Source organism: Apium graveolens, chromosome 3 (genome assembly GCF_009905375.1).
Source record: "Apium graveolens cultivar Ventura chromosome 3, ASM990537v1, whole genome shotgun sequence".
NCBI lineage: Eukaryota > Viridiplantae > Streptophyta > Magnoliopsida > Apiales > Apiaceae > Apium > Apium graveolens.
This window is the reverse complement of record NC_133649.1, coordinates 236987598-237011613: the sequence shown is the minus strand read 5'-3', so window position 1 is coordinate 237011613 and position 24016 is coordinate 236987598. Positions and strand designations below refer to the sequence as shown.

At 31.0% G+C, this 24016-nt stretch overlaps 1 protein-coding gene across 1 annotated transcript in view; it reads right to left on the bottom strand.

Moving 5' to 3' along the window:
• The window catches only part of LOC141713195 (putative cyclic nucleotide-gated ion channel 20, chloroplastic), a 30215-nt gene extending 12091 nt beyond the window's left edge, over nt 1-18124 (bottom strand). The window contains 8 exon segments of the mRNA XM_074516492.1: nt 857-1108; nt 1766-2014; nt 13689-13826; nt 14527-14625; nt 15590-15781; nt 16500-16657; nt 16660-17012; nt 18005-18124. Of these exon segments, the coding sequence (XP_074372593.1) occupies nt 857-1108; nt 1766-2014; nt 13689-13826; nt 14527-14625; nt 15590-15781; nt 16500-16657; nt 16660-16996 (1425 nt within the window). The 5' untranslated portion in view covers nt 16997-17012; nt 18005-18124.
• Between the last annotated feature and the right edge of the window lie 5892 nt (nt 18125-24016).

Sequence of the window (24016 nt, the reverse complement as noted above, 5' to 3'; positions counted from 1 at the left end):
GGTCAAAAGAACCACAGACTGATATGACAAAACATTTTCGTGACTCGATCAGGGTTACAATCCTAAAATAGTGGGATCCAACATAGGTAAGTACTCAATATTTCATTTTGGGTGGAAAAATGTGCAAAATATTCAATCTATTGCCAAGTCCACACATGTATCGATATTGGACAATTCCGCGCAAGTCAAGGAACACGAGATACTCATATGAAATACTTACTACCATTATAGTTATATATTAAGTTTGTTAACTATTTAAAGGATCTCAATAATCAACCAATCAAACCCCATTGCTGCATGCTTTAGAAAACTTAAAACCTTGAGAGTTAGTAAAGGAATTTCATACATATTATAGCTGTAAAAAAGAATATGATCAGGTTTCTAATGGATTAGATGTTTTAGCCTCATTTCTTCTCCTTTGGATTTTCCTCATTCCTTTTGGATGCATTTTCTTCCACTAGAAGAATTAGCATCATGGACCCAATAATAAACCACTAAACACTACCCTTCATCTATCTACTCGCAGAAGTTCTTTATCTGAAAGCCTTTACTACTGCTGCTAGTAGTTCAAATTTTATGGATGCATGTAATTACAATAACACCAAAAGAGCTCGGAAACTAGTTCATTAAAAAATGCGTGTTTTGTAGGTTCAGAATTCTTGATTTGATAGGAAATTTTCTGAAAGTACACATAAAAAAATATAAGCTCTGCTATTTTACACCAAATTGAAATGTCCGTCCATATTAAAACTCGTGTCAATTATGGCATCCACTCTCAAACTAAGACCATGTTTATGCACATAGGAGATGACAACACATCTAAAAAAAGAATGAAAAATAAACGAATTGAGGATACCTGAAAACCCCAAAATAATGAATATATGTATCTCGTGGTAAGGTCAGAGTTTTTGGTGAGATTAACAGTTTGTTGGTAGATTCCATACTCAAAACCGTCTTCACCAAAACAAGCACTGGCTTGGCCGTTATTTATCCATCGATTCCAATCTTGATCAGGTCCGAACCTCTCATCTTCGTCACCTCGGCCACAATCTATAAATTTTATGCAGCTACCGCCACCACATGCATCTCTAAGACACTGATTTACCCTCTGCAAGTAGTAGTAAAAATAACAAGATCTTAGGATAGCATAGTGACCGAGAAAACATATGATACCATAAAAGATACATATTAGTTTGTCGTTTTCAAATTGTTGGTTAAAACCAAGAGTCCAAAGTGAGAGTGCAAATGAGAATGTGTCAAAATGTGAAAGATCGAAGGCATATTAAGTTGTTTTGCTTTAATTGTTAGTCAAAACAAGAACTTAAATTAATATACTAGTTAAATTCAACTTGCTAAAATATCTTATGGGTGCATAAACAGGAGAATAAGCTACCACCAGACTCCAAATAAAATGTAAATGTCGAAGTGACACTTTATAGAACTTCAGAAGAAAACAGTGGTTCAACATACTATTGAGTATAAGAGTATCAATTTACTTGAAGTAGCACTGCAAAGGGTACAAATGAGATAAATATCCCATATAACATTCTCTACCATTATAAATTCATTAAATCCAAAGTATCTTGCTACAATATTATTTTGATGACGGGAAAATTTTACTATTACATGGACCAAAGAGAGACCGCTTTTAATTTTCAATTTGTATATATAGAAAAACCAATATAGCAACTTGACAACAATATAATCAGTATAGATATAAAAGCATATTTGAAATTACATAAAATGTCTCAAATTTTCAACTCACTTGTAATCCAAAAAGATACCAGCATGATCCAACCACATGGCCAGACAACACAAAAGTGAGGAGATTGATAACAAAATTTGCCCATGCCGACTCAAATATAAAGCCACTTGCAGACTGACCAGCAAGCATAGGAAGAATCCTATACAGTCTAGGAATATACTGAACAAGAATTGCTGCTCGCAAAAAGTTTTTTGCATAATTCGCCCCAGATGATCCTTTAAACTTTTCAAGGACCAGCCATATAATGATCTACACAATTAAAAGGACTGTATTCATATTCAAGTGTACATAAATCATTAGTAATTGAGCAAATTAATTATAACACATTTTGATGATATTAGATACTTGAAATATAAACATTAATATATGAGGAGACTTGAATAGTAACTTTATTTAAACTATCTATTTGTAAGTTTCTATATCAATGGATATTACTGTAACTGTGTCACGTACATCTTAAGTTGCCAGCCTTCCTAAAACCTCAAGGTCTTAAGAGGAGGGCTCGAGTTGATCATATATCAAATTCAATCCCCTCCCCCTCAAAAAAAAAACTCCAAACACAGGATTTGGGTTGAATAGTGGATCACTAGAAAGTTATAAACCAATAGTTAGTGCAATAATCAACTATTCCTATACTCACCAAATTAAATAATTGAGAATATTGGGGGTAAGAACTGGAGACCACTACTAGCATGAGCTTTGATACCACTGTAAGTTACAAGCTCTGTAGGTCTTAGGATGAAAGCTTAATTGTATTCACATATTACACTTAACATATTTGATGTCCATGTAACAAGTTAATATATCTCATCCACTAAAGTTCTGTTCACAAATCAATGGATGACTAACACCTGAATAGATGCCCAAGTACAGTTAATGGATGCACTTCAGTAGGTATCAATGTACATATTAGTGGATATCCACATAACTAACTCAAACGACGCGAAGTCAATAGATGTCTGAGGTTGATGAATAAAGAATCACATGTCAACAGTTAGCTGATCAACTGATGAGGCCGATGGATTTCCATAAATTACAAATGAAGTGATGTCGATGAATGTCTGAGTTTGATGAATAGATAATCACATGTCAACAGTTGTTAGCTTATCAACTGATGAGGCTGATGGATTTCCCTAAAATCAATGGCGATGATCAAATCAAGTTAAAAATTTAACCTTTTAATTCCTGCTTTAGTTGTTACCTTGGAAGCAAAGTCAAAATTATACATAAGCAACTTAAAAAGAATAACTTCCAAGGGGAAAAATAAACTATATCAAGACCTTTTATTTTAAGGATTCACGTCCATCGAATAAGCAAATACAAATCCTACTTTATAGTGCAGTTTGCAATTGTATTTATTAGCAATCAGGCTTCCATAGGGGATTAATTTACCTTGTATTCATAGTTTTTGTATATAAACCTGAAATTTATTAATTATAAGATATTTGTAATCGACTGTTGGCATTATTTTTGTGCTTAGAAATTCAGGGTTTGTGAAATTACAAGAACAAAAGATTAGAAGCCTCGTTTTTAGCCACAGATTTTTTGAATTTATACTTAATACAAACTCCAAAGGCTCAAACTCAAAATCCTAGTCAAATTTCAGCGTTCTTTGATTTTAAGTCTTGTGGTTTATACATATATCCATTCACTTGGAGTCTTCAACTCTACAAAGGTGGTCATTTAGTCTTGTTAAACATGACCGCACAATCATTGTCATAAATTAAAATACTTTGACTTATTCTTAAATCATATATCTGCAGGTAATTTAAGTGGGAGAGTATAGAGAATTCTACCAATGCACAATAAATTGCATTCAATTAGTCTAAGAAATTAAATTTTCACATTTGGTCATTTTATATTTCTATTTATAAAAGAATTAGAACTCTTAGGTTCACAACATATGTGACTATTATAATTTACAAGCTTATAATCCAATGTGCGGCCCATCTAAAACCTTTAAGTCTTAGAGGATGACCCCAACAAGAACTTATACTATTCAACATTCCCCTCAATGGTACGATTGGCTAAACAACTTCAAATATAACCGCACAAGCAAGCTGACAAACAAACAATTAAATTAAACAAATTGGGTGGGAGGACTAAAACTCGAGACCCCTCCCAAAACCGACCTCTAATACCATGTTAAGTAACCAATTTATCTTAAACCTTAAGGTATTGGAGAAAGACCCCAATAGGATCTTATACTATTCAACAGGATGCGGGTTTCCTTTGATAATTTTATGATTTTCTTGCTTATAAATAATTATTTTCTAAATTTGTTTTTATTATTCCAACAATTTTTTAAATTTTTATTTAGTATCATCAGTGTTACAAGAATCGCTAATCGGATTAAAACGGTTGAGCTATCGATTTGCGATTTATTAGGAATCGAGAATTTATCGGATTATAAAATTGGAATAAAATCGGGTATATTTTAAAATTATTTTTAAATATATATATATGTTAAATATATGTTTTTTACAAGAATTTTAATATATGTTGGGTCATCTAATAAGACATTAAACTGTAATTTGGTCTTGTAGGTATATGGTCCATGGACCTTGTTTGGTTATAGCCCATATGATTTTTAACCTATTTCTACTACCACTAGTACTTGTAAAGTTGTACTACATCAATGATTAAAAATAGGAGTGTTACTTCTAGATTCACGTGATTCTCTCCGCTCTCCCATCTTCTCCCTCCTCCCTTCCCTTCTCCTTCGTCTTTAGTCTTCGTACCATCAACTCTAGAATTTTTTTCTCCTCTACCTCATTTGACTCTCTAATCTCTCTCGCTAAATCATACTAACCAATCAGATTCAATCATAAGTTGACCGGATTTTCAACGATTTTGACCCATTTCACCGAAAAATGTTTTCCCCGACGATTTGCATTATCAGAATCTCAGTTATTCACTTCCGTTTTTAATTTGATTTTTCTCGTCAAACTGTAAAAAAAAATTAAAATCCGAATTTACTGTATTTTTCTCATTTCCCAAGATCAATTTTCATACCACATGTGCTATATTTCGACGCGATTTAGAATTATTTTTATTTTAGTTTCTAGGTTTTATTATAAGGGGTTTCTAGTGGAGTACGACCCTATATACTATATACAAAAAGTATCTAATTACTCTAATTATTGAATAGATTTTTTAATCTATTAATGCAACACACATATTGTATTAATATTAATTTTTTCGGAATAATGTTATTCAATTTAAAGTATAAATTTATTTTATTTAATAATGTTAAATAATTTATAAAATATGTATGTGCAGAGCACATGTTATAATCTAGTACTTATTAACCCTTGATGAAAAATTAACCACTTTTATATTGTTTTTGCTCATGGTCCGTGATTGATACACGCATGTCAGGGACAGTTTATCTAACACTGCTTAAGGGCGTTAGATCAATATTTTAACGGGCCCGAATTAAAAGATAGCTTTTTCATTTCTGTTATAATTTTCTTTTTTTCCTTTCCACGAAAAATTATAGCGAAAAGAAAAAAAAACTATCTTTTAAATTGGGTAATTGAAATATAGATCTGACACACCTGGAGGCGCAGGTGCTAGACCTATACTTTTATATCTATATTTGTGTATGTAAAAACTTATAATGGATATCTATTATCTATTATAAATATAATAAAGCAAATAGGGGGTTGGATGAAACATTTTATTCCGCTTAAAATTACTAAATTACCCCTCATTAATAAATACAAATAATTGTCAAATTTAGTAACATTTATTAATTACACCTAAGTCATTATTACTCCTTATTAATAAATACATATAATTGTCATATTTAATAACATATGTTAATTACATCTAACTCATTAATATTAATAATTTCATGTATGTTACCATCTATCTATTATATATATAATAAAGTAAATAAGGAGTACATTGAGACATTTTATTCCTTGTAAAAATACTAAATTACCCCTCATAAATATATATATTAATGACTTTTCATCTAATATACATGTATTAATTACATCTAACTTAATAGTGAACGTATATTTATTACTATTTCATCACTTAATATTAACAATTTATAACTATGTACATAAATTATATTTATCTTTATATAATTTTCACACTAAACATGATTATGACACAATATTTAAGCTTTATTATTTTGAGTGAATACATTAAATAAAAAGACTATTTTTAAGGGAAAAATATATTTTGGTGTACGAAGAGTAGAAATTATTTTTAACTGGAATGATACAAAGAACTATTATAAAACTAGTAAAGCAAATAGTGGGTACATTGAGACATTTTATTACTTGTAAAATTACTAAATTACCCCTCATAATTATATATATTAATGATTTTTCATATAATATACATGTATTGATTACATCTAATTTAATAATAAATGTATATTTATTACTATTTCATCATATAATATTAACAATTTATAATAATGTATATAGAGTATATTTATATTTAGACTTAATTGCACTTTGTATACCCGAATAATGTTAATTTTGCACGGAAATGACTAAAATTTTATTCAGGCCAATGTGATGGCTAAATTTTAATTTTTTTATAATGTAGGGGTTCCGTACTTCAGCCGTTAAAAATTTCAGTTAAATATTAATAGATGCAGGGGTAAAATTGTCAAAACATGTTTAAATTATTATAATGTGCACGTATATTCGTTTTTTAATTTTTTTATGCTAAACATATTATCTGGACTCAAATTTTTTATGGTAGCTTAATCGGAGACCTGCTAAGCACTAGTAAAAAGTTGAAATTTATTTAAGAAATTTTCAATTTATTAAAAATGTTTCGGAATAGCTTATGAAATAGAAAAATGTATATATAAAATCATTCTTTAATTCTTTTTTTATGATAAACAAATGTTTTTGACTGGGAATTTTTATGATAACTTATTCAACATCCTAGTAAGCACTAGTAAGTATTTTGGATTTATATAAGAAATATTTAATTTATTAACAATTAAACAAAAAGGCTTACGTAATAAAAATATCATTTTTTATGCTTAACTAATTTTTTGACTTAAAATTTTTTATGTCAGGTTAATCTGTGTGCCGGAAAGCACTAGTAAAAATTTGGGATTTTTTAAAGATATTTTCAATTTAATATAATCATTAAAGGACGAATATATATTCATATTATAATTATATAAGTGGTTTTTGACAAATATACCCCTGAATTGATTGATATTTAATTAAAAATTTAACGGCTAAAGGACGGAGCCCCTATGTTATAGCAAATTAAAAATTTAGCCATGACATTGGCATGAAAAAAGATTTAGCCATATTCGTGCAAAATTATTATTTTTCAGGTATACAAAGTGCAATTAAGTCTTATATTTATATAATTTTCACACTAAACATGATTATGACACAATAGTTGAACATTATTATTTTGAGTAAATATATTAAATAAAAAGAATATTTTTAACGGGAAATACATATTTTGGTGTACGAAGAGTACAAATTATTTTTAATTCGAAAGGTACGAAGAACTATCTCTTTATAAGATTAAAAAGTCTCATTGAAAAAGACTAAACTACCCCTATTTTTAATATTTATATAAAAGATGTGGTTTGTGGGAATCGAACTCTAGATATTTCATTCATCTATACAACCTCATACCACTACACCATATTGTCACATGTGCTTTTTATCATACACATAATATGTAATTGTGCTAAATGAATATTTTATTTAACTTTAAAGATACTTACTTGAATTCTGCAAAAAAAAAAAGGATAGCTACTTAAATATTTGTACAGAATTGAATTTCATATATAAAATTAGACATAATACATAAATGAATTATTATCTTATTTATTAATCATTTTTTAGTTTTAAAATATATCTCATATATTTTTAACATATTTTTTATTACAAAAAAGTAGTTACATATATAATTTTTTTTAAAAAATTGAAAAAATTAAATCCCTTATATATAAATAATCTATACTATATTGTAGCATTTGATTCAATGCATTTTATATTATTTAAAGAAAAATTATATATTGTTCAATAATTTGAAGGAATTAACCAGTTCAACTGATATTTATAGAACTTTATTGAATTGAAAAATATTTAATTTTAGGAGAATAGTATAAAATGTTATCAAATTATTATATGAAGAAATATTAGAGTCGTAATGAAAAAAACTTAAAAACGGCTTAAATAACGATATAATTACGATTTTTCCTTCGAATTCTTAAAAAACCCATGAATATCAATAATAAGTCTTAAAAATATATAATTTATTTTTATGTTACAACCATGATTGATACTCGATTTCGTAAAAAATAGATATGGATTGTTTGTCGGTGATAATGTGAATATTATATATAAATTATAACAATTTATTTATTACATAATTTTAATTTTTGAATAATTATAAATGCGTGTTATTTAAGTAATCAATTGTCTCATTAGATGTTAACAATGATTATACATGTATATAAATCAGATATTTGGCATATAAATAATTGAAACCATCATAATTTACCAAGAAATGTAACATACAATAATTAACATGCTAACACACACATACATATAACTTAATCTTATTTTGTTAACAGTGGTATAAATAAGAAACTAACATTTTCCCATACATATATACGTTAAATTTCAGTAAATTCAAAATTAATTGTAAGTTAGTAGTGAACTCAGTAATAATATAGACCAGTACATATAGTTTATTTAAATAAAATTCAAAATTTTTGATCATATTCAACATATATGTTAATTTTTAACTTTTTATTTGTAAACATAGTAACGACATTCTACATATTAAGTTTAATCGTTTCATTTTAAACGTACACTGACTATCCTGTTTATATTCATTTATTAAATACAAATTATACAACGCAAATAAGAATATATATATTTTGCTTAATGAGCTATATTATAAATGTTGTATAATTTGGTAGTCTTGTATAAAAATAATACGCATTGATAAATAATTAATTTGTATTTGATATACGGCAGACATTGTACAACATTTACAAATAAGAAAACAACTAAGAGTGACTCCAACAACCTCCTTACATTTTCACTACAAATAATATAAATAAATGAGCTCCTAATTAGTTAGAAGCCAAAATCAAACAATTTCTCTTTAAACTCACTCTCTATCTATCTTTTTACTCATTAAAGTCATGTATGTTAAATAGACGGGTAAGAGAAATGTGATATAATAATAGATGAGAAGGGGGTATTCACTCTCAAAAGTGAGGAAATATTCGAAACTCCTATAGAGGGGGACAGGGAGCTTATCGGAGATCAATAATTTGAAGGAATTAACCATTTCAACTGATATTTATAAAATTTTATCGAACTGAAATATTTTTATTTTAGAAGAATAGTATAAAATGTTATCAAATTATTATATGAAGAAATATTAGAGTCGTAATAAAAGAAACTTAAAAACGGTTTAAATAACGATATAAATACGATTTTTCTTTCAAATTCTTGAAAAAAATCATGAATATCAATAATAGGTCTTAAAAATATATAATTCATTTTTATGTTACAACCATGATTGATACCCGATTGCGTAAAATATAATATGGATTGTTTGTCAGTGATAATATGAATACCATATATAAATCACAGCAATTTATTTATTACATAATTTTAATTTTTGAATAATTATAAATGCATGTTATTTAAATAATCAATTATCTCACTAGATGCTAATAATGATTATACATGTACATAAATCAGTTATTTAGCATATAAATAATTGAAACTATCATAATTTACTAAGAGATGTAACATACAATAATTTACATGCCAACACACACATACATATAACTTAATCTTACTTTGTTAACGGTAGTGTAAATAAAAAACTAACATTTTCCTATACATACATACGTTGAATTTCAAAAACTAATATTTTTCATTAAAATCAACTTTAATATTAACAATAATGTAAATTTTACATTATTGTATATTATGATTGCAAGTCATTCTGACTTCAGTTATGCATTTATAATCTTTTTAAATTGAGTAAGTTAATTGTAAGTTAATAGTGAACTCGGTAATAATATAGAGCAGTACATATAAGTTTATTTATATAAAATTCAAGATTTTGGTCAACTCTGTATTCAACATGTATGTTAATTTGTAACTTTTTATTTGTAAACATACTAATGGCATTCTACAGATTAAGTTTAATCGTTTTGTTTTAAACGTACAATTACTATCATGTTTATATTCATTCATAAAATATAAAATAAAGGGTAAGAAAAATATAATATAATAATAGTTGAGGGGATATTCACTCCTAAAAGTGAGGAAGCATTCGAAGCTCCTAATATTATAGAGGGGGACATGGAGTTTGTTGGAAAGAAATTTTATCTCCATTTCTTCAAAATTTGACTCAAGAGCCTATATAAGGATATTATTGGAGTTGCTCTACAAATATTATAATTGCATGATGCATAAGAAAACTCTAGAAAATGACCCGTGCCTCGCACGGGTTATTATACTAGTTATAAAACTAAACGTAAACAAAGACCCGCTCGAAATTTTTAAAGATATATCTGATATTATGTTAAAAGGTTTAAAAATTATTTATATATAACAAATATCAAATATATAAGAAATACAGTTTAACAAACTCTTGGGTCATTAGTTTCACAAGACACAATTCTCGGGGATCATTAATCTCACAATATATACTTCGGTCATGATCAATAATCATGTAACTTATTTAGAACACATTTCGCAAAAAAATACATCATATATTTTTAAAAAATTAGCAATTTATTCATATTTTGAACAAGTCCCTACGGGGAAAAGAGCTCAACAGATTTTGGGGTCATTAGTTTCACAAGAGGACATACTTCTCGGAGATCATTCATCTCACAATACATATTTCGGTCAAGATTAATAATTACGTAACTTATTTATCGCACATTCTGCAAAAAAAAAATACATCATATATTTTTTAAAAAATAGCAATTTATTCTTATTTAGAACAAGCCCGTGCAAGGCACGAGCTATAGAGCTAGTTAAATATTAATAAGTATAACAAAATTTGAATGTAATTATAATTATATCAAATATAACTTTTCTTATATTATAGACTTTTTACGTATAATTTGCAAAGCATAGTTTTTTCTCTAGATTAATTAGCTTCATACGATTCAAACTATAAATAGTTAATTATTATTGGCAATATAAATATTATATTTAAATATATTATAGATGTGATTCAACTTTAAATCTTTGTTGGTATGTTAGAATCTTTGTTGGTTTGTTATAAATATAAGATTTAGAACTACTGTAAATGAGTACCAAACCCTCGACCTTTGATAGACCCGTGCCATGCATAGGTCTTATTAATACTAAATAGTCTTTGTTCATATTAAAATAAATAATCCTTATTACTCTTAATATAAATTTAATTTAACGAAATTCAAATATAAAATCATTATTTTAATTAAAATCTTGCAAATAGCATTCATTTTACAAGTTAGAACACTGCAAAACATATAATTGTGCAAAATATGCTTAGTTTGCGAAACATACATGTTAATGTTGCAGAACATACATGTCCTACATGTAAAATATATTAGATTTGCAAGATTTTCATTAAAACGGTGATATTTATAAAAACATAATTCGCAAAATATATATTTTGAAATATTTTACTTGCAAAACATATATTTATATTGAGAAAATGACTCAAATATTTCTTTTTAAATGTGCTATAGTCCAATATACCTAAAGGTGGTTTCTTGACCCTATTTGCCAATCAAAAACGCTGCACATGAAAGCGTATCTGGCAACTAAGTCAACCTCTAATCAGTCGAATAGATCTGCTCCTCACATGCTCATACTTGTCAAGTACTAGCCCCCAGTACATACACATTATCCTGACCACCCGAAACACATTACATAGCTACACCAAATACATAAATTATGAATAAAGATTTCATATTCACACAACATTACAATTTATGAAGTATATATATGTAAAGTAGTTGTACTTGATAGGCAAGATTTAAAGACAAAAGAAAACAAAGAAAGGAGACTGGTTATGTGTGATATACCGGTGTGTGGGTGTATGTATATTGTGGGTTTATATATATATATCAAAAATAAAAGGTGTCGACTTTTAGATTGATTTTATTTAGATCGGAAGTACCACAAATACACTATCGGAAGAGGCGTCTCCTACAAAATAAAATAGGTGACCTGTGCGTGTCTTCAACAAACACGTCGACGGAATAGGCGTGTCTTCAACAAACACGTCGACGGAATAGGGGTGTCCTCACGGGATTCGTTGCCGGCGAAACTGCACATACATTGTCCGATGAGGCGTGTCTGCTAGATCCGTGCCTTCTTATTATATATCTGGTGATACGTCGCATCTTATGGGGAGAAAAGGCCATCCGTGATGAGCAGCGGCATTTTATAGGACATGTGTGAAAAAACACTAAAAAGGGCCTTCACCCAGCATATATGGACTCCATGGAACTTAATATGTATATAGGCTAGGATTCAAATATATAAATATATATACCGTGCGATACACGAATTGCTTTAACACTTAGAATGATTTTTAATAATATACTTTATCTTAAAATTATTTATATTTTGATATATATTTTCAATAGTTGGAAAATAAATTGAAGAACATAATAAGTAATCTGTTGGATTGCGGGACGGGCATTTTACCAGAGAATAATAAATATTTTGTGATAATTTGAGACTTAACTGAAAATAAATAATATAATATAATATAATATGTTCTTCACGGGATTCGAGCCCTGAACCTGTTAAAATTGATAAAATAAAGAATATAAAACTTTAAATATAATAAGCTGTTGACAGGGTTTGAACCCTGAATCCATGATAGCAGTTTAAATATTAATATAATATTATTTTATTATTGCATCCAAAGGTTCCCATCTATCTAACTTTAGATCTGACGATTGTTATTTGTCGTACCAAACAACTGTACCGAACAACCGACCAACCACTACCAAATAGAGGGTGTTCTGAACAACCGATCAACAACTACCAAATAGAGGGTGTTCTGCTTTTAATAGTATAGTATAGATAAGTAATATAATATAATATGTTGTTCACAGGACTCGAGCCCTGAACCTGTAGAAATTGATAAAATAAAGAATATAAAAGTTTAAATATAATAAGTTGTTGAAGGGATTCGAACTCCGAATCCATGAGAGCAGTTTAAATATTAATTTAATATTATTTTGTTATTGCATCCAACGAATCCTATATATCTGACTTTAGATCTGACAGTTGTTATTTGTCACACCAAACAACCGACCAGCAACTACCAAATAGAGGGTATTCAGCTTATAATAGTATAGTATGGATATAAAGAAGAAAGTTCTATGAAGTGTTTGTTTTCGTGGAGTCCTGGAGTCCATATGCATTTTACAATTAAAATATTACGTAAAATATTGTAGAACATATTAATTTTGCGAATCGTATTATATAAAACATCACTATTTTAATTAAAATCTTGCAAGTCTCATGTATTTTACAAGTAAAACATGTATGTTTTTTAATGTGAACATGTATGTTCCGCAAACTAAACATGTTTCGCAATTTTCTACTCGTAAATAGTATGTGTAGACCGTAGAACCAAAATGTTAATGTTTTGAATTTAATATTAATGTATTGATAGTGCCAAAATCATCTACATATATATAAAGGTATCTACAAGTTTTGATTTGGTAACCTAAACTGTTAATAATAAAATATGTTGTCTACAAAGTAATTTCAAAACCTGAAGCAAGGATTGAACATGATCTTATGATTATGATTTCTACAAGAACATATTTATATTAAATTATAGAATAATGAGACTATTCTGGGGTTTATGATATTAAGAATTACATTGTGTGTCAAAAACTTCAAAAACTTACTTGGGGAAGTGGTAACACAACAAAGAAGTCAATAAGAAAGTATCCAGAGAGGTAATTGAGAGCTATCCTTTTTGGATGGTCAACTAGATCACCCGAACCCACAACTCTAGTTTCAGGAGCAACATAAGCCAATCTAAACTGCAAGATGTAAATGAACAGCCATCAACCTATAAGTACATAAATAGAATCAAATATAAATAACGCTCAAGGTGCATCAATGTTTTCAAAATTTCTTGCACAATTTACTTCCAATAGGAATATCAGACATAATATGATGCTATCATGTGCTTCATTCTGTAGACATTACTCTCATAATTTTAAACTGTCCAATGCTACAAGGTTGCCAGAAACAAAACTAAATACCAAAGCGTACTTTATCCCAATTTTTTATTTTGCTACAAGTACCTGCGTCCATCAGTTGACACTAGGACATGAGTATGGACACTCGTCTATTTGTTTTACACCAAATACATAACAGATTTTCAAAATATTGTCAAGTCCACCACTTGGACACATATCCATGTTGAAAACTTCCAGCAGAGTCCGGATAAACAAATGCCGAAACTAGTAATTACAAATTACCACTTGAGAAAAGAAATCAATTTGGTTGTATCCCGCTATCCAGTTTACAGTTTTCATTTATACAGCATCAGATAAACACACTACAAGTATATTTAGTTCTGACACAGCTCATGTCAAACTTTATTTAATCTGTCACGTTACTTCGCTCTTTAATATGTAACGCTGGTCCATGATGTGTGGAAAACTTTACTCCAATGATAAGAGGAATCAATAGATTTTTATAATAGATTCTGTAAAAGAGATATAATAGGCTTACCTGAAGAAGCATGTGCAATAAGTAGATAAAGTCAGTCAGGCTTCTTAACGATATAAGTACTTTCGTCAAGGTTGGATTGAATACAATGCATTTGTGTTTCTGTTGAAAAAGAATGACATGTAAAAGGTAAGTTAATTTGCTCCTTCGGAAGATCCTAAAATAAAAAAACAAGCATGTACAAGTACATGGCAATCAACTTCCAATATATTAAGTCATTAGATACAGAAAATTCCAGGACCTTGACTATGAACTTTCGTTTAATCTTTCGAAACTAGATTAACTGAGGATTCAAAAAGAAAGAAAGGTTTAATTGGCTAAATATGGGAGTAAACTTATTCAATCCTTTAAATCAATAATAATATACAACCTAAATATGAATACACGTCTCTTCAATCTTTAACAGCCTGAGCCAATAATACTAGTATGCGCAAGAAAGCTTGACCTGAGGAACCACGTTCGAGACCATGTATGCATCTCAGATATTATACATGCCTTGACCTCTGCCCCCCCCCCCCTCTCTCCACACACACACAGAGGATACCAGATTATTGTCAAAGACAGATACCTGTAAAAACTTTTTAAATCATGTTGACTTATAGTCAATTTTTCAGCCAATGAATTGGTGAACTGTTTAATTGTTTAAAGCACTATATGTGAAATTTGTAGTAATATAATAAAAGTATATATTGACATTTGAAACATATGAAAAAATTCTAAACATCACAACTGCAAAATTTGCAGTCTTATAAATCTACTTTTTCTTATATTGAACTTTGATAGTCATCATACTGGAACTTGAAAATAAGTTGAATTGACTTTTAACTTATAAGTGTCACAGTAAACCATCTTTATTAAAGCATGGAATTATATTAAAACCTGGTAAATTGACATCAATTCTCATGGTTCACTGCCACATCTATGGAAGGTAAGAAAGTATATACATCTCAGTCGATCAAGCGAGAGTTCTTAGACAATAATTCATAAAGACCTCAAGGAGCAATGAGAGAACACCGGTAACTAGTAAGAGTTTATAACTCTTATCATCTATAGAAAGATGTCCTACCTCGTTTACGGACAAAAGAAAAAAGAATAGCGGGTCCAAAAAAACAGCAAATAAGCACGAGATGACGAAGAACTTATTCCACTTCTGAACAACTTTAGCATGAGGATTCATGACCCCTGGAATATATTCATAGAGTGAAGAACAGGTTCTCCGCGCCCAACCTTTAGCATCTCCATAGTTGATATTTGGAAACTGCTGCCCAAACACATATAGTGAACTTTCGAGAATATATAGATTAGATTCATGCTAAAAGTAACTAAGAGAAGACAGTGATTTCCAGGGATCGTTCAATATATAACAGTCAATGTACAAGTGAACCGATTAAGAAGACTCGTACAGAAAACTTGCATATCTTCTATGAGAAGCAGATAACGATAGATTTTTGCAAGTATGCAGTTAATATAATGAAGGAAAACATGCACATCAAACAACAAATACCACACCCGGTCCATTCCTCGATGTCCGCAACTGAAATGCTAGATTATTCATAATGACTTCTTTTTAACATGTTATAGTTTAAGTTCTCACAGTTGGATAGTGTTTATTGTCTTAATTGCAGCAAACAGAAAACATGTGATGTACTTAAATCTATCCAATCTTGTCGGCCAACATAAAAACCTTAATGCGTACCCACTAAAACAAAACAGTATACCTCATGATTTATTAAAGATAGTCTACCACGATATGGTTTGGAAGGTTCAACATGTCACACAAAACTTGTAAACAAACTTAGCAATGCAGTGTGCCCTGTGGTAATGAACACACATAGCCACGTATATGTACCAATGTCATCAGTGCTAATGTTCTGAAAGGCATAAATTTTGAAGAGAAAGGGATGAAGATTTAAACACTTAGGCAAACAGGGTGGAAAAAAGAGAGAAAGATCTTTCAGACAAGGGAAGGATCAAACCTTCTGCTCAAATACACTAGATGCTTTAACGTTCTTTCGCTGCCCCTTAAAGTAAGTTGGGCATGTCGTGCAGTAAGGATCACTACACATTCCCAGTGGACCAGACCTTAATAAATGTTCATTTGTCCTCTCATGGTTTCTATCTGACCAATCATTTGATCTACTCCTTTGATTGAAGGGTAATCATCAAATGTAGCATCCATTGCGTTGCTTCCCACTGCACCTTTTGCAGGCTCAAATAATTTTTCGTTTCCACGGTTTGCGTATAGAGGACCACTCATTTGTATGTACGGTACTTTTCTTTCACTGCGCAGGGGACCGGTATGACCTATAAAAGTATTAACTTTATCACTGGAATCCAGAGAAGGCATTGGAATGGATATTGATGCACTACGCATTCTGGTGGTGGACCTTCTAAACTGAGGTTTCTCAATTTCATCCATTTGCATGTACCTGGATGATAGCATCGGTACCTCATCTTTTTCTGAAGGATCCATTACTCAAGTTGTTCACCTAGTAAAAGAAAGAGTAGATTAATTACCGGTGTCTTTTGAACAAATGCAATCTGTAATGACCCATATCTCACAAGAACAAATCACATTTGAAGCATTGTTTAAAATGAGAAACAATTGTCAAGGATATTAAGTATTATAAGACTTTAAACGCCATATGAAAAATGAACAGAATGAAATTCAAGATTACTGGAAATGTATTTGAACCAAATTCTGCCAATTCGAAAGAGACGTCAAATTGTACATAACAAGTTTCCTGAAAAACGCCATTGTTTTGATTTCTCCCAACCTGACAGATATAGTCCGGTTCTTATGAAGTAGAATAGTGCCTTTTACTTACAGTGTTATCCAGACCTTAATATAGGCCAGTAACTAGCAATTGATTTCTTCAATGATCAGCATATATACATATCACATCCTTGAAGTCACAACTAAAGAAACTTGCCATGTCGAAATATGAACAGTTTATCCCACTGGGAAGCAGAATCTGGGCAGGGTAACCCCCCCCCCCCCAAACCCTATTAGCGATTTGGGAGGTTATTTTCGCGGTTTCATTATTAAAGAGTAAAAATATGTATTTAGAGGTAAACTCAGTTGTAAAATATAGCAAAACCCTGTGTAAAGTATAAGAGAAGCATTGGGTAAGAATTAAGATACTTAGCAATCAGTCTTGATCCCGATCATCTAAAGTCAAGACTCCTTCCCACATTCTCCATTAACAAAACAATACTAAAAATTCCAACTCATAGAAAAACAATAAGTCATAAATCCAAAAACAAACAAAGGGGGTGTAATAATTTTCAACATAATGCAAATTGAGCAAACATGTAACAACAATTACTACATAACACTGACAAAGAAAAAAACCCAAACACAAAGAATTCAAAGCATACATTCACAAACCAGTAAACAGCAGAAATGTTGAGCTGAAAAATCAACAAGTCAGAAGAGTGAGTAATATATCATATGATACATATACAGAAAGTGAATTACGTTGTATAGGAGTATAGGCAAGAAGGGGTGAAGAAGACCAAAAGACTTGACTTGTGTAAGAAACCAAGTTTCCAAGTTTGTCAGTAGAGAGAAGAGTCTGAGGGGGGCAGGGCAGGTAATAAATAATAAATATATTTATATTTATGCACATGTACTTAGACTAGGATTGTACGATATAAATAAATGAAAATGTACTTTGTCGTCTCAGGTACTGGATTCGATCCTCGCTCACCGCGAAAATTTATGAGCACATATACTCATTTGTAAGGTTATAAGTCATATTTGTCCAAAAAAAAAATATATACACTTTATTTTTTTTGATGTCCAATTCAATTTTATATATTTTAAACTTACCAAAAATAGTAAATATTTAATAATGTAAAAATTAACCGCATCCAATACTTTCTCCCACTACACTCACTTTATTTATTAAATATTGTTAAGTCTCACCACTTTACCCAATTTTATACATTTTCTTACTAAATTATAATTTGTTTTTCCCTCTTATCCCACTAACTTACCAAAACTAATATTATTTTAATCAATTTCTTTTACTCCGTGCCCAAACCATTTATATACAGTTAAACCTCGATTAAGTAATATCCGATAAAGTAATAACCTCGCTTAAGTAATAATTTTCATCGGTCCCAACTTGGGCCAATGTTGTAAAGTAATATTCTCGCTAAAAGCATAAGATAATAAAAAATTCGAAAGTCATTAAGGGCCCAAGTAATATGTAAAGTAATAATTCCATAATTATATATATATATACTGTATAATGTATATGATTACAAAATTTAATTTTTATTAAAATATGAATCTATTGTAGCTTGTTTCTTCTTTCCACCAAAGCCAAAATTAATCTCGTCCTTGACTTTATGTAAAGCAAAAATAACTCCTGGTATGTTTTGCTCGTGTTGTAACAAGTAATTGTTCAAAGTGGTGAGTGCTTGAAATGCTTCCTTTGATGACACGCTTGGGATGACATTGCTATCGTCGGGTTCAGGATCAGTCCCTTCATCAGTGCTCATTACCGACTCAATGATTTCTTCATCCGTAGGTGATTCCATAATCGCATCATTCTCGTTTGGATAGTTTAAGAGATGCTCGACATCCATCACATTCCTATATCGTAAATTAGAGATATCTTATCTGTGATTGCTGATTTTTTCACTCCTTTTAGATGATGCGAAGACATTGGTGTATACTGTAAAACAAAGTTGATATTGTATGTGTCTGTAGTGTACCATTCTATCATTTTATATAGTTAATCACAAAGTCTTATCATTAATATTATGGTGTCTCTTCATGTATTTTTATTTAAGAATTACAATAAATATTAGATGGTTGAGTTTCAATACAACGTACACAACACATGTTACCTTTATGTACTGATCTGGTGCAATTTTAATATGCATGCATCTAGTTTTTGGATATAAGTGATCTGGTGCAATTTTAATATGCATGCATCTAGTTTTTGAATATAAGTAATCATAATAAAAGTAATTTTAGATCAAATACATTGCATGTGATTAATTCTAGTTTTTATACGTACATTATATATTATACTGTACCACGTAAACATAAAAATTCGGTAAAGTAATAAAATATTACTTTATCGATAAAGTAATAAAATATTATTATATCGATAAAGTAATAAATTCGGTAAAGTAATATTTTTTCCCGGTCCCAAGGGTATTACTTTAAAGAGGTTTAACTGTAAAAATGGTTGAGATGGAGGTAGTACAAGATAGTCCATTGAACGACTTTTCTTTTTATTTTTTGGCTAAATATTGAACGACTTGATTATTAATATTAAAATTTAGAACGGTGGGAAACAAAGAACAACAAGGGCCCCGCCCCCTTGAGAAAATTAAAACAACAAACTATCTAAAGCCTCAAATACTTTGAATTGTCTTGAACCTTTTTGGAAGTGTTGATTCATTCTTTCCTCATTGATTTTGAGTGGACACAAATGACTAGTTAATATATTTATGTACAACTTTAAAAAACTTGAAATATGGGTCAAGTTCAATTTGTGTAAATTTTACAACTTTTGGCACAACAAAAGTTAATTATTTATATCATAAATAAATAATTATCGGTCATTATTAATTAATTCCTCCACCATTAAATCATTCTCTTTTATGGTGTGATCATGTAGGTTCAATATTAAGCCGATAGTAGAAATAAATAATAATAAAACCATTTTATCATTATTTATATAAATTCTCTAATTCATTAAATATGATTAATTAATTAATCATATTTATTCTACATCGTGAGGGATACTTCTCAGCATATCGCGACTATCCGGATAATACGAATTCACTGCTTAGAATACCAAGAACATATTCAGTGAGTAGTTACCGTACAATAAATTCCTTATACTCTGCAATGTCACGATTAAATACAAGGCATGAAACTTGTGTCAAACCTATCTTATTTAATCACTTGCTTTCCCATTCACTATGCTTAGTTTAATTTAATGTAAATTAGAAACTCCTTTCTAATTTCATTCACTCTGGCCAGAGATTCCTGAACTAGCATAAGTAGATCAACATTGAACATTCTCTTCCTTCACTGGAAGGGGTAGATCCTTTATTGATCATACACTATCTTCGTGTATAAATTTCTATACCCAGTAGAGCCCTTATAATTGTCCCTGGAGACTAAGAACTAAACCAAAGTATAGTTCAGTATACACAAGATGACTATGATGACCTCAAGTCTAAAGATACTTGTACAACTATCACTATGTGAACAACTGCTGACACGTGAGTGAACTCCATCAGTTGTTCAGCTGTGTGAGTCATGTTCAGTGAACTTATTCTATAATAAGCACCTACATACTAGCTATAGTGTCACCACACAAATGTCTATGAGAACAAACATCCTTCATAATGAAGCAAGCATAGTATGTACCGATCTTTGTGGATTATTAATTACCAGTTAGTAATCCTACGACCAGGAACTATTTAAGTTTAGAGTTATCATCTTTTAGGTCTCATTATTATGATCTCATCATAATCCATAAAAAGCTTTACTCTAAACTGTGGTATATCTTATTTAAACACTTAAATAGATAGAGCCCGCAATAAAAACAAAACAAGTCTTTTATTAATATCAATGAAATCAAAACAGATTACATAAAATTTATTCCTAAATCCTCATACATGATTGGACTTAGGACATATCTCTTTCAATCTCCCACTTGTACTAAAGTCAATCACTCTGGTATCTAATACCCATCTTGTCTTTATGACGATCAAAGTGACTTTGAGAAAGTGGCTTTGTGAGTGGGTCTGCTACGTTGTTATGTGTGTCAACTCTCTCGACATTAACATCTCCTCTTTTAACAATCTCCCTAATCAGATGAAAGCAGCCGCAGGACATGTTTGGAATTTTTATGAGACCTAGGTTCCTTGGCTTGTGCTATTGCTGCGTTGTTATCACAATATAACACAATAGGCTCTTCAACGCTAGGAACAACTCCCAACTCAGAAACAAATTTTCTCATTCAAACGACTTCTTTTGCAGCCTCACTTGCAGCTATATATTCTGCTTCCGCTGTGGAGTCAGCCGTTGTAGACTGTTTGGAACTCTTCCAACTAATCGCACCACCATTCAGAGTAAACACGCACCCTGACATGGATTTCCTATCACTTTCTGATTGAAAACTAGAGTCAGTATAACCCTCTATTTTCAACTCAGATTCACCACCAAAAATAAGAAAAATGTCCTGAGTCCTTCGCAAGTACTTAATGATATTTTTCACTGCTTTCCAGTGGTCTTCACCTGGATTGGACTGATATCTGCTCGTCACACTAATTGAATAAGCAACATCAGGCCTTGTACACAACATCGCGTACATGATAGATCCTATTACTGAAGCATAAGGAATCTTACTCATACGCTCTCTTTCTTCAGGTGTCTTAGGAGACATTTTTCGGAAAGGGACACTCCATGGCTCATCGGTATGAGACCTCTTTTGGAGTTTTCCATGCTAAACCTTTTAAGCACTTTCTGGATGTATGTACCCTGGGTAAGACCTATCATTCTTCTAGATCTATCTCTATAGATCTTCATACCGAGAATGTAGGATGTTTCTCCCAAGTCCTTCATGGTGAAGTTCTTCGATAGCCATACTTTGACTGATTGCAGCATCGGTATATCATTTCCTATAAGAAGTATGTCATCCACATACAATACAAGAAATGTTACCGCGCTCCCACTAACCTTCTTGTAGACACATGGTTCATCTATGTTTTTGATAAAACCAAACTCTTTGATTGTCTCATCAAAACGGATGTTCCATCTACGAGAAGCTTGCCTTAAACTATATATGGTTCGCAGCAGCTTACACACTAGGTGTTCATTTCCCTTGGAAAGAAAACCCTCTGGCTGTGTCATATACACTTCCTCCTCAAGTTCCCCATTGAGGAAGGCCATTTTCACGTCCATTTGCCAGATCTGATAGTTGTAGTAAGCAGCAATCGCAAGCAAAATCCGAATTGATTTTAACAGGGCTACAGGCGAAAAAGTTTCATCAAAATCAATCCCTTGCCTTTGTTTGAATCCTTTTTCCACGAGCCTGGCCTTAAAGGTCTCCACCTGGCCATCTGCTCCAATCTTTCTTTTGTATACCCACTTGCACCCAATAGGCTTAACACCTTCAGGCGCCTCAACCAGAGTCCATATTTGGTTGGTATATATAGATTCCATTTCAGATTTCATGGCACTATGCCATTTCTCTGAGTCAACACTACTCATAGCCTCATTATAGGTCACAGGATCGTCATCATCAATGATTGACAACTCATTGCCATTCTCAATGACAAGGCCATAATACCTCTCAGGTTGGCGAGACACTCTCCCTGTTCTATGAATGGGCTGTTCCACAGAAGGTTGTTCAGTCTGAACAGGTGTTTCCACTTGATCCGTAGTAGTTTGTGCTTCTTGAACTTCATCAAGTTCAATTGTGCTCCCACTATTTCCTTCAAGGATAAACTGCTTTTCCAAGAAGGTAGCATGTCTAGAGACAAACACCCGATGATCGGTGTAAAAGTAATACCCCAAAGTCTCTTTAGGATATCCCACAAAATTATATTTTACGGATCGAGATTCCAGCTTATCTGGGTCAACTTTCTTGACATAAGCTGGACATCCCCAAATCTTAACGTGTTTAAGACTCGGTTTCCTTTCTTTCCATATCTCATATGGAGTTTGAGGAACAGATTTGGAAGGCACCTTATTCAGTAAATATGCTGAGGATTTCCAATGCATAACCCCATAGGAATACTAGAAGATTCGCATAGCTCATCATGGACTGAACCATGTCTAACAAAGTTCGATTTCTCCTTTCAGATACCCCATTCAACTGTGGAGTATATGAAGGAGTCCACTGGGAGACTATACCATTTTCTTTGAGATAATCTAGAAACTCTCCATTCAAGTATTCACCACCTCGATCTGATCGAAGAGTTATAATACTATGTTTGGTTTGTTTCTCCACTTCATGTTTATATTCTTTGAACTTTTCAAAGGCTTCAGACTTGTGTTTCATCAAATACACATATCCGAATCTAGATTTATCATCTATGAAAGTAACGAAGTATGAAAATCCACCCATGGCTTGCGTAGACATTGGTCCACATACATCTGTGTGTACCAATCCCAGCAAATCTGCAGCCCTCTCTCTATGTCCACTAAATGGAGATTTGGTCATTTTACCCAATAGACAAGACTCGCATGTAGGATATGATTAAAAATCAAAGGGGTCAAGTAACCCTTCCTTATGCAATGTTCGTAGTCTATTTTCACTAATATGACCTAGCCTACAGTGCCATAAATAGGTCAGATTTTCATCATCTCGTTTTTTTTATTAGTTTGCTCAATCTGAAGTAAACCATGCTCTACGTCACATACATACAGACCATTATTTAAAATACCACGTCCATAAAGAACATTATCTCTAAAAATAGAACATTCATTATTCTTAATAATAAATGA